We start from the raw sequence: 12,820 nt of genomic DNA on the forward strand, positions 1-12,820 counted from the left end.
TGCCCTGAAGTTTAATTTGTGTTTGCAATATTAATAATTCATACAACAAAAAATGACACACATGAAAAGACACAAATGACACGCAAAAATATGTATCGATTTTTCCTCCATTTCCGGTAAACCGGTGTGTGTCTGTAGCTGTCTTCTAATTCTAAAGTAACCACAGAGTCAGCAGATCATAAAGCTGCAGGCAGAGCATTCTCACTTAGGTGCTACAGCCTTAAAATAGACCATCATAAATGTAGGTCTCTGACCTTATAGTCAGGCAGCTTCAAGTTAATAAGACAGGCTGCTCGTATTGTCACACTTGATATGTTTATCACACTGAAACCACAGGATATCCTCTCTGAAACCTTAGCTCGTAAACACAGCCTGTCATTTACACTGTTTTCTCTTCTTCTTAGAAACCCTCAGGCGGGTGCGAGCTGATTTCCGGGGTAGCGGAGCTGCGGACAAAACTTTCAGAGGGATGTGAACTATCTTGACAGAGAGGCTCAGTGTCTTTGGTCGTTGCAGCTGAGGCTCCCTCACTGTCCCCGGTCAGACAACACACCGGAGTCACGGAGAGTGGCGGCGGACCATCCGACAGCAGGGTAAGAACATGTCCTCTGCTCACACACACACACACACACACACACACATTAAAGTACAAAAATTAAAAGGTTAAATAGATGATTTCATCTTTCTGAGGCGTGACACAACATCACACGCGCTCAGTTTAACGCTGGAGCTGATCACTGCAGGCTTGTGTGCGGTTGTTGACATGACAGTAAATGTTTTCCTAAAGAAACTTCGGAGTAAACAAATGTATTTCTGATATTATATTCATTATTTAACCACAGAGTGTGTGTCGTTTGCTGTTTATGGGACCTTGCGTGAAGTTTAGTGACTTAACCATAGCTGCAGTGTATTTAAATCTACTCTGAAATCAGTTTAATATTCCCACAGGGACCTAAAGGTTTTGCTGCTATACATTGAGTTGTAATTCTAAGACTTGTTGCTACTCTTTTTCAAGCATCCTCTAACTTTTTCCTCACATCCCTGTTTCCACTTCCCCTGCAACTGATTTTTACACTCATCAGGTTCCTCATCTGAGCTTCACATACACTCAGCACACTTTAACTGAGTCAAAACTTAAAATGACCCCTGACACACTAATATTTAAATATTTTTCAGTGGCCTGTATCACAGTTTAGCCTCTATGCCGAATAAATCCACCAGCTGCAACCAAAACCACATCCAACACACCAAAATTAGTGTGCAGCCACAATGCAGTCGCGTGTTTGTTTTGCATGATTTAATGGCCGCAGTGGTATAAAAGTAATATTTACTTTCGTTGTCTAAATGTTAGCTTGGATTCTCACGAGCTCGTTCATCATCTGGGGTCTTGGAGAGCAGGCTGTTAAGCAACAACATGAAAGAGATCATCAGTTAAAACTGTATTTAAACAGACACTTGGAAAATAAATGGCAGATGTAAATTTTCAGTGTTCTGCTGAAGTTAAGTGTCATGCTTGGTGACACAAAACCAATAATGAGGGATCATCTTGTTAATCAGATGATCAGATGTAAGGGCGGGAAAAATATGGTACCAAAAGAGAAAAAACATGATTTGTGTGGCAGTTTAAAAGCCGAAGTTGCCGAGTGTTTTACAGGAAGAGGAAATAAATGCAGTTAAATTAGAAAACAGATTTTAAAATATAGGCAAAGATGCCGCAGCTTATTAAAGGAATAATTCACCTGCAAAATGACCATTTGTATTTTAATTACTCATGTTGCCCTGAATTTATGAAGAAAAGTTCGTTTTTCTTGCATGCGTCCACAGAAAATGGCGAACATATTGACTGGTATCGACTGAAAACGTAACGTATATTCTCAGCCAAAACAAATACAATTCAAGTCTCCTTCAAAAACAATCCAAGGCACACTGTAGAAATTGTGCAAAAATGAAAATTTCTTCATTTTACATGGCAGTACAGATTAAAAAGACCAACGTGTTGTGACTCACAGGTCTTTAGAGTCATGCAATGAGCCCTTCACAAGATGGAATTAACACAATGCGCCTAAAGTATGCCAAAAACACCTGTATGTGAGTAGTATAATCCAAGTCTCATTTGTCCAGTCGTATGTTCAGTGCTTCTCAAACATACATTTTCACTGAAACCTTACTTTTTAAAGCTTAAAAAGTGAAACTTATCGATGCTTTCTTCAAAGCCAGACTAAAATACCAAGTTTTTTTTAATGATAATGTATGTGTTGAGGAAGTACTGATCATACGACTGGATAAATGAGACTTAGATTACACTGCACGAGTTGTGCGAGAGTTTGTTACGGATGTTCTGATATAGTTTGCTCTTGATAAACACAGTCCTTGATCAATCAGTTACTCAATATGTTTACTGTTTTCCATGGAGGCATGCAAGAAAAACAGTTTTCTTCACAAATTCATGGTAACATGGCATGACTAATTGATTTACAAATGGTCATTTTGTGGGTGAAGTGTTTCTCAGAGCCTGTTTATCGCCAACATATATATTGCATAACGTTAAAATCAGCTGGACAAGAAGTCTCTTGTTATCACAGGCACATTTTGCGTCTTATCTCTCTGTATCATTGCTTCTCCCTTTTAATCAAGGACTAGTTCTGCTTTTTTATGTGCTGTTCTCATTCGTGAGGCAATAAAATATGACAAAATATGGTGCTACAAATTCAAACCTGTAGGCTGAATATTATTCCGTTGCTTTAGGGGACCTTATTTTACTGCGCAGGCATAAAATATGAGGGGCACGGATCATTAATTGTGCAAGCTAACGCCTGAGTGATCGATAGATTTAATAATATTAAACAGCCCTGGATGTGTTGCACCAGGGGACCTTGGTTTACTCTGCAGTTACTCATTACCTAGGTGTGATCGTGAGAGGGCTGCAGGGCGTCATAACAACAGCAGGAACAGGTAATCTCTTGTTATCTGTCCGTGCCTTGGCTCAAAATCTCAATTGTGAGCAAGCTTCCATGTGCCACTCCTTTAATCCTGACCTTATGTGTAAAAAAGTCAGAAGACGGAACTTTTAAAATCCACATTTATTTACTGGAGCACCTACTGGAGCAGATTGAATATAAGACTTGAGCTACTTGCAGCAGACAGTGCACGATGGTGACACAAGACCCGACTTGGTGATATTTGATCATCGCACATACGTCAGAATACCTGAAACATGCACAGAAGAATGGCTCCTTCGTCAACCAGGAATCTGAAGAATTTCAGGGCTGCAGCCGGCATGTTAATAACCATGTGAGAGAAAATGCAAGCTCTTTATTTTTTTTTTCAGAGCAACGCTGCACATGCACGACTAAAAATAAACCTAAAGTGTTATGATTCTGCTAAAAGTCCCCCGCTTAGTCAAACAATCCCACAGCAGAGCGTGGAAAAGCTGATTGCCTAGGAAAGTAGCTTTTTTTGGTTAACACTTCATTATCAGGGTGTTTTCAGCAGAGGAAACGTCTCTGTGCTGTGAAAAGAAAGACATTTCCACTGCTGTCCTGACGTCAGAGGTCAGGAGCTAGAGCCTGAGACAACTTTGTCTTATCTGTGGCCTTCAGGCAGAAACACAGCGAGGACTAAACACCAAAGATAAAGAGCTGAAGCTGCTGTGTTTATGAATGTCTTAATGTTGAGTCATCATCCTTATTTTTTTGTCTGCTGCATCTGATATGTGAATGTTCAGTTAACTTACACACACAGGCACATACTGGACATTGCACAGGGTCAAGACCTCACATGCAGGTCAAGGACACTGCACGGCAGCTCGTGCCACTGCAGTAAACAACCTCATAACACAGCTGCAGTGTGTGCAGCCAGTTTACCTTCAGGTGAGATTGTGTCGGATCAGATGAAACTGTTTGAACCGTGCCTGCTTGATCTTGTTGTAGTAAAAAGTGTGGTCATGTTTACATTCGGCAGCGTGGTATTTCTGGAATGTTTTCCCAACCTCACTCTTCTCCTTTAAAATCCACAAAAAGGGTTAAGTGACTGCTTTAAAGCTACAGTAGGCAACTTATTTTTACAGCTGTCACTGTATCGTGACAGTAGTATACGAGGCAGATAATCCGTGGATTAAAAAAATCATGTAGCTCTGTCTCCTCCTAGTGCTTCTAATGGCGTTTACAAGACTGACGAAACCAGTCCTGTAACGTCTCCCACCACTTGCAGTCGACATCTTTCTCAGTTCAGCTGCCTGTTCCTCCGTTAGAGACTGACCTCTGGTGGCGTATGCTGTGCACTACAATACATTGCCTCAGTACAGCATCTCTGTATCAGTTTGATTGAAATATCAGCATCTTGTTTTTGACAATATTCAAAATCATACCTTGATAGTGTGCAGGCCTACTGCCTAGTTTGACAGTTTGACCGCAGTTTATGAGCAGCGATTGACATTAGTAACAGTTGATTTCAATGAGATACGATATGATGCGATACGATATGATATACTTTATTGTCCCCTTAGGGAAAATCGTCTTGGACTCAGGAGCTGCACAAATTTGCTGCCTTACAATAACAGTCCAGATGGAATGAAGCGTACACCATTAAAACATAAAAACACATACTACACAAAACAGGATTGCACATAACTCCAGCACCAACGGCATCAAGCGACATTATTTATTATTTCTCTGAAAATGACCTGTGATTGGCCAAAGTCTCTTGTCACGAGCTAGATTTTCTAAACCCTGAAAACAGAGCCAAGCAGAGGTGCACAAGTCTAGTGTCCTCTCAGGCCACTTAAATTATAATATACTCATATTGTGAGATTTTTGCCCATTGATGTCAAAATCAAACTGCCAACGCCAGCTGTAAGCCCCATAGAGGAAGTTTAGTTTTGCTGTGGTTGATGTCCGTGTCACCTCCGTGTGAAAGAGAAGTTACAACACTGAATAGCAGAAGTTGTATTTCAGCGGAAACATTGCTCCAATCACAGAGGTCATTTAAGTTGTCACACAGAGTATGAGGCTTAGATTGTCACTTAGATTGTTTTTGGCATGTGATCTTTAATTACTGTGCCTCTGTGGTCTGAAACCACATCTAGCCCCTGCATCTGACGGGCTTACCATGGTGGTTAACTAAGCCGCCTTTCCTCAGATGCAAAAATGTGTTTACTGCCAGCTTACGTCAAACATGCCTGTAAATCACCTGTAACCTCCTTCCTTCCGCTTCCATCTCATCAGCGTCATGACTTTAGACTGTTCTTTTTTTTTCCTCTTTAAATCCTTGTCCGGTTCTCATTCTTCTGTTCAGAACAAACTTGTCAACCGCTGTACACTGCAGTACGTGCAGCACCCAATCCCACACACAAACACACTCCAGTTATTCTTGGAGGAATGCCCCTGCGCTACAAATAATCGTCTGGTTTGCAGGATCAGTGACGAATTACTGACGCATGATTGTGGTTTACGGCCTCGCTCAAAGGCTGCGGCCTCGCGTCATTTCCAGGAATCGTGGGATTGTGACCCCTCGTGCTGGCGGCTTGTCTTTGGGAAGACATCTTCACGCCCTGTGGGACACAACGGGAGACTTGCAAGCAAACTGACCTTGACCAAAGACTATTATTATGAGACTTGCATCATTTGTACTTCCAAATGGCTCCCAGTTGCCACTTAGCGTGACTTCCACAGCGTGAGGACATCAGCAGGGTCTCCTCAGTCGTTTTTACAGATGTTATCCGACACAACTTCCATTACAGCAGGTTACAGCATGCCGATGATGTCAGATTTTTAAGTGTTTATATGTAATTCCTAGTTTCAGGATGATGTGGATCAGGATAAAGAGGAGGAAATCATGACTCAGGTACAAACTCCGTAAAAGGAATGGCTGATATTAGTCACCAAATTTCAGTAACAGGAAAGGGAAGGCTGTTTTTTATCCCTAACGCAGAGATTTGGCTCGGGGGGGGGGGGGGTCAATCTGTGTGGCAACATGTGCAAGCACATCTGCACAGACCCCAATGCCAGGAAAGTGTTCAACAACAATGATTGTATGCCGAGGAATGTGTGTGTGCGACAACAACACTGGAGTGTGCCAGTGGATACCGACACTTGTTGCTCTGTGTCGTGTAGACCCTGAAGCAGACCACATGATTCAATCAGGGATGTTTTTGATGTACTTCTGCGAGGTAAAAATCAGTTAAGTGGAACAGCTGTAATCCTCTCATGAGTTGCAGGTTAAATATTGATGGAAATCAAATGCAGTGTGTGTCTGCAGAGAGGAAAACATCGATACCCCCATTAGGCTCTTTTGCTTGCAGCTATAGGTCATTTGAAGCCATTTATGTAATTGAAAGTGTCCTAAAAACAATGGGTGTCCTCTTACGTCTCCCCCTCCCCCCTCCCTGTCTGTCTCGCTGCATCTCTCATCACTTTGTGTCCTCCATCTTTTGTCCCAACAGTCCTTTTATAAGCCGATAATGTGACTTGGCTGGGTGGGTGCTGGGTTTAACAGGGTTTTAAAAGCACACTAACAACACAGGGAGAGTTTATATGATTTTATTTGTTTTAGAGTGAAGGGAAGGCCGACCTCAGCTCCCTCCTCTTGGGACTACTCAGGCTGATTTGTGGCATATTGTTCACTAGTTAACAGGAATCTGGTTTGGCTGCAATTCCCTGGAATGCTTGCGGTGGGAACATGAGTTTTCTGTTGTGACGTGTTTACACGAATCAAGCGGGAAATAAAATAAAGCATGGATCCACCACTGGAGCGCCTTCTGGTTGTGTTTACAAGAATATCTTATCTGGCTTCATCAAGTAAACATTTATATTTAGCCGCTGGTTTGTCTTGTGCTCAGTGGATGGATGTTAACATGAAAAGCTGGAAGCCAGAGCATGAAGGTGAATGTCCAGAAGGACAGAGGCTGATTGTGCTGATAGAGTCTGCAGTGTGTCACGTCGTGTTGAGCAACCACTCTGGAGTGAGCTGTGTCTCTGTCAGGCTGTCAGACAGCTGAGGTTAATCATTGCCCTCTTTACAGTGTGCGTACTGTAGTGTAGGAAAATCAGATGTAAATAAGCTTCTGTAGTTCCTCCTGTTTCTGCTGCAGGACCTCTGTGTACAAGCGTTACATTAACATTTGACCAAATAAATGATAGGTATGTGATCTTGTTGTAAGATTTTTGCTGTCATGAGCTGATCACAGTCAAAATACAGATCAGGTTTACCTTTAAAAACACTACTGATGTGACCAAACCTTTAACAGCACCAGGTAACATTATTAACCTCTCAGATCAAAGAAATATTGATTTTCAACCAGCTCTGTCTCATATTGGCAGTATGTGTAAATAAACGGTGGTAAACTTTCCTCCATTTTATCAGCGCCTAGGGGCCGTATTCATAAAGCCTCCTCGTACAAAGAGTTTCTCCCAGTGATGCAGTTCTAAGAAAATTCTTAGCATTGTAATGTTTTCCTAGAATTTCCCCTAGTCAAGACTAGTTCCTTGTAAAGATAAAAGTTATTTACAGAGCATCTTAGACCTTAAAAGAGCTCATGAGGCGAAACACTGTTAGGAGTAGAGAGGAGGACTTTGAAGAGGGTTAAGACTTTATTAAGCAGCGAAGAAATGGCAGAAAGACAGAGAGGTCGGAGAAATATTCTCCAAACGCTGGATGACGAGGAAATTAAATGTGAGGAAATGAAATGCTGCAGATTAGATCCTGCAGGGATAATATGTGCAGTTGATGTCATTAGGGATATGCACAACATTTCCAACCCAACGCTGAAAAGCCAGAAATAAAAATGATCACAACACCAAGATATTTGGAAATCTGGAACTATGCAACGCGACTTAGGTCTGTCTCAACCTTCCATCAGCAGTCATCACACTAACACTTTTACAGTCTCATATTGTGATGCAGTTCATTTCATGTCCACTGGGTGTCCACACCTTCCTGGCTCACAAAAGGGCTTGTCTCTGACAGCCAATCACATCTGTTAAAAGAATGCATCATACCTAGCAACGAAGTCAACCATACCTCCTCACTAAAGTAAAAGTTGCTCTGAGAACTTTCCTAAATCTGACTAAGCTAGGACTCATTAAAGTTTTTAGGCAAAGTTAGAAGCTCTCTGAGAGTTCCTAGAATGTTTGTGAATACGGCCCCACATTCCTACTTCCTCATCATCCAATCCAAATCTGACGTATATTCTGTCATCCAGCATAATTTCACAGGCTCTAGGACTGTTGCTCGAACTACAGTTTGTACTTCCACATTTTCGTATACCTGCCACCTCGGACACAAAGAGTATAGAAACAGATCAAGAGAAGATCCACCCCTTTCTCCCTCAAATGCAGAACACGCAATGCTGATCAAATATAAGCCATAATTCTGTTACTGCGTTGCCGATTTCAGATTTTCAGAGGCATTTTTAGCCTACCATTTAACTGTAATTCATGATCGATTGTTACCAGCCGGCCACCATATTGTTTCCTGTGGGAAAAAACAGACAAGCTTACATTACATCCAAGCAGCAACCTGTGGGGCTGAAAAATGAAGCCAACACGGAAGTGTTAAAAACTGAGACTGGCTCCAGAAACCAGTCAGACCCCTTCAACACCCATGTTAAAATGCCCATCTTTACAGCAGAAATAAACATGTTTACAGCCTGGTACAAAAACTGTGTGGTCTCTGCAGCTTATTTCAACATTTATGACAACTGTAAGGAGGGTGAATTAGGGTGTATAGTCTAAACAAATAATACACAGAGGTTGAATACACATTGTGGGCTTAGACCTTGCTCATCCACAGCTCCACCCTCTTGTCCAAATATGACCCTTTGAGCAAAAGCAAATGGCACAGTTGTTTACCTCTGTTTTCTCCGGTCATATAGCACCAAATTTGAAAGTATTTGCATCTTTCTACCACATAGACAACTTAGTTTTATGAAAAGATCTTTTTTCCAGCAATGAAAAACTTCTTTATGTTCTTGTCTCATTTTAGTTCTGTATTAAAAGATCTGTATTTAAATAGTAAGTTCCAAGCTTTTAGTATTCCTGTTAAGTCCCACGCTTAAAACTGATTTTGTTCCACTTCTTAAATGCCTGTTAAAGTTACACATTAGCTTCAAATGGATTCCATTTTGGCTTTTTAAAGGTAGGATCTGGAGGATTTTCAAACAAAACAAAATATAGACATATACCAATGAAATCCTGCTTAATCATCACCTATGGGCTTCTACTCATGTGTAGTGGTGACTCTGTTTGCAGAGCTCCTGCCCTTTAACTGTATTTTGATGTTTTTGTGAGCTCGGACCGCTTCTGGGCGGAGATTTCCCCAGCCAATGAGAGAGCGCAGGTGCCGTGCCCGAGCGTGTCCGAGCGTGCACCAGCACGAGCCTTCCCTGAACCTCTTCTGTGAAGCCTTCTTGCGTACCTCCGGGCTCCGTACACCCGGAAGAGTTGAGCCTGATAGGAGGGGCCAAATTTGAATGTGTGTTTACAAACAGCAACTGGAAAATCCTCCAGACCCTACCTTTAAGAATAACCAGGACAAAGTATAGTGAGCAAATATGATGTAATATTTGGTTTAAATATTTACATTCAAGATTTATGATGTATTATATACAGTAAATATGTAGAATATAGGTTTGATTTGAAAAATATTTTACAACATGCATGATATATTGTATATATTTTTTTAACTTAAATTAATTTGTTATCACAGAACAGATATACGAAAACAAAAGTCTCCAGCATGCCTGTTGTACAGATGTAGATTTACTTTATGTCTAAGGAGTAATGAAAAATCTGAATATGTTCGTCCAACAAAATTCTGTCCACATCCTGAAGCCGGTTGTAGTTTGCTGTATGTTGCACTGCACAGTGTCTCTATCGCTCTGTTTGGCTCATGGGGAAAACCTAGCTTTATTTCTTTCACAGAGAAATCCCTGACCTGCAGGTACCGAAACAGATCTTGATTCTCCAGGTCAAATTCTCTCTTCAGTTTTTGAATTGATTTGACCCTTGTCAGATATTGTGCTTAGTGCTGTTATACCCTTCGTCGCCCACTGCTCTAATCTACTGATATATTGGATATTAGGAGTGAAAAATATGTCTCTATCTGCATTTGTGATGTTATGCTTCAAGATCAGAATGTTTCACAGTAATTTTACGTATTATTTGTTGGAATTTTTCATCACAGATGGATTTAGTCCTGTGTGGATGTCATATTTAGTAGAGTTTGCTAACTGTTTGTATGAACAGTATGTTTGCAGCCTAGTTGAAACGTCTTGTTTGCTTTTTTTTAAATACCTGTTTGGTGTACTGACTCCATTTGTAGTAAATAAGTAAACTATTTAAAATGCAGTGTTTATGTCATGTAGTGGAGGCTCTGTGGGTGAGGGGTTAAACTGGAGACGAACTGCCTATCAGGTAACGGTTGCCACGGGCAGCGACTCCAAGCATGTAGTGGGAGGAGGGTGTTTTCTCCGGGCTCCTCCCCAGACTGTATCATGTCCTATAGAGAAGACACTGGGTGTGAACTACAACTGCGAGGTTCCCTCCCCAAATCTAAGTGAAACCACATTGGGGAACCACATTGGGGAATGCACTCACACTCACACACACACACACACATACGCACACACACACACACACACACACACACACACACACACACACAAGCACTTCCACACACTCTCAGTCATGTAAGTCGCTCAAGTCAGTGCTCCTTCCTGTTTTTCCTTAGTTCCGTCTTCTCTCGTGCCGTGTTTGCACAGACTGGGCTGAGCAGGAAGTGTAGAAAAAAGTTTGCCCAGGAAGAGCCACAAAACAGTGACAGAGGAGGAGAGGACAGGGAGATCTTACAAGGACTTTCGTGAGGACGTGTTGTGACGTTTGACACCGGGGGGTATCTGCCGGGCGCCATGGGGGCTGCGAGAGGTGTTGTTGGGGTTGAAGAGAGCAGAGAAGTGCTTTTAGAAGGAGAGGACTGACATACTCGCTCCAACCAGACAGACCACATACCTCCTGATGGATTTTAGAGGGAAACCCTAACCTGAAGCCTCAGGAATAGACGTCACACAGACACACACACATCAGTGGGAGAGGAGAGGGGCTGCAGGGAACATGGAAGCACTGAGGGAGTCTTTTCTGCATTTGACTTTTCAGATGTCAACGTATAAGAGAGCCACGCTGGATGAGGAGGACCTGGTGGACTCCACCGGTGAAGACATCTACCCATCATCGCCCATGCAGGTAAATACGCATACACCTTCTGTCAGTGCGGGATTATCATACAGTAGGGGAGACCGCAGTTGGTTGGGTACTGGGGTTGATTAGGACACGGATATTTTCTGGTCTTTTGAAGGTCACAGAAACAAACATGTAACATCAAAATGTTTGTTTTCTTCACCTGCACTCACCTGTCATGTTAAATCATCTGAAAATCACTAACTAACTAACTAACTAACTAACTAACTAACCAAACCTATTACAAAACTGTCAGACGGACATATTGGAAATGTGGTACTTCTTGTTAAGAGACAAATGAAACAGCCACATTCTGATATGAGATTTGAAAGTCTTTGAGTGACGGTAGCTGGCATAATAACATAATTTCATCACAAAGTAGGTCAAATGTGAGCGGGTTGCAACTACAACTCTATTTTTAGGGATTAAAACTACTTAAGAAGATTTAAAACAATATTTGTATTGTTATTTAATTATTATTATTTTTGAATGGTCAGTGGCAAAGTTATTTAGACATTCCTACTGATGAATTGCTTAATTGAATTGCTTATTGTTTTGATATAAAATGTTCTTTTTTAAAATTAAATATTAAATTTTTTTTGTTTGTGTTTTTTGCAACTGCAGAATTTTAACAATGTGCCAGCCACTTTGTGATGGAGCTGTTTGGCACAAACGCACAGCATGACTTCAATCACAAATCACCTAATTTTAGAAAACGTTTGTGCACATTAAAACATTTATTTATAGCTTAGACATTAACCTTTGATTGGCTGCTGGTTGGAATATTCTAACATAATTCATGCCAGTGAAATATGTAACGCCCGGAACGCACTGCCTTGGGGAGCAGCACTTGTGAGTTGCGAACCTCTTTGTGTTTTACTGCGCCCGTGTTAACAGGTTAGAGCAGCCACACTGCCAGCGTAAGCTGCGTTGCTCAGGTGCTTAGCTGCAGAACATCTAGAGAATAGAAGGCTCGCTGATTTTTTTCATGTGACACACGCGTTTTTCCTCAAAAATAGACTGTGAAAGTGGTTTTAATGATCATATTAACATTATACCACCTTTCATGACAGTTTTAATATTTTTTAAAGTCACTTTTAACACTTCCTGCCTCCGTTTAAAAATAAACGCCCTTTGGCAGCGTTTCTTTGGACAGAATCCCTTAATTTGTCAACACAAGGCTTTTTATTGTGAAATATTTGCAGGACAGTGTTGTTGACAATGTAGTGGCTTGAGTGTTGGTTTTTAATAGTGGAAATACAGTAGTTTAAGCAGCAGTGTGAACCCTGCAAACAGTTCGCAGCAGTTCAGCGAGGTTGCTGTCATGTGCTGTTCACACAGGCAGTGTGGTCTGGGTGTAAGAGAGTGAAAACTTGGCCAACCAGTCCCTGTCTCCCCTACACAGGAAAAATGTCAAGGTCCTGTATCATGCCTTGTGGAAAATAACACTGCTGTCATGTAAAAATCTGACCTTTTCAGAAAAAGGTAAACGTAAAAAAGGATTTGGAGATGGACATCAACTAATTTTGCACTATCATTGGTGCCGTTCAACATTCATCTTACAATTTAATTAATGAAATCCTTTGTAATCT

General features: G+C 41.3%; 1 protein-coding gene across 2 annotated transcripts in view; it reads left to right on the forward strand.

The window, feature by feature from the left end:
* Positions 1-329: 329 nt before the first annotated feature.
* The window catches only part of ece1 (endothelin converting enzyme 1), a 38,138-nt gene continuing 25,647 nt past the window's right edge, over positions 330-12,820 (forward strand). Inside the window, exons 1-2 of one of the 2 annotated variants that reach the window (XM_050037833.1) lie at positions 330-593; positions 11,148-11,234. In XM_050037833.1, coding sequence (XP_049893790.1) covers positions 11,148-11,234 — 87 coding nt within the window. In that variant the 5' untranslated portion in view covers positions 330-593. Of the gene's footprint in view, positions 594-10,625; positions 11,235-12,820 lie in introns of those variants that run through there. The other variant, XM_050037832.1, reaches the window with a different exon arrangement.

This window comes from Epinephelus moara, chromosome 24 (genome assembly GCF_006386435.1).
Source record: "Epinephelus moara isolate mb chromosome 24, YSFRI_EMoa_1.0, whole genome shotgun sequence".
In the NCBI taxonomy this organism is placed as follows: Eukaryota; Metazoa; Chordata; class Actinopteri; order Perciformes; family Serranidae; genus Epinephelus; species Epinephelus moara.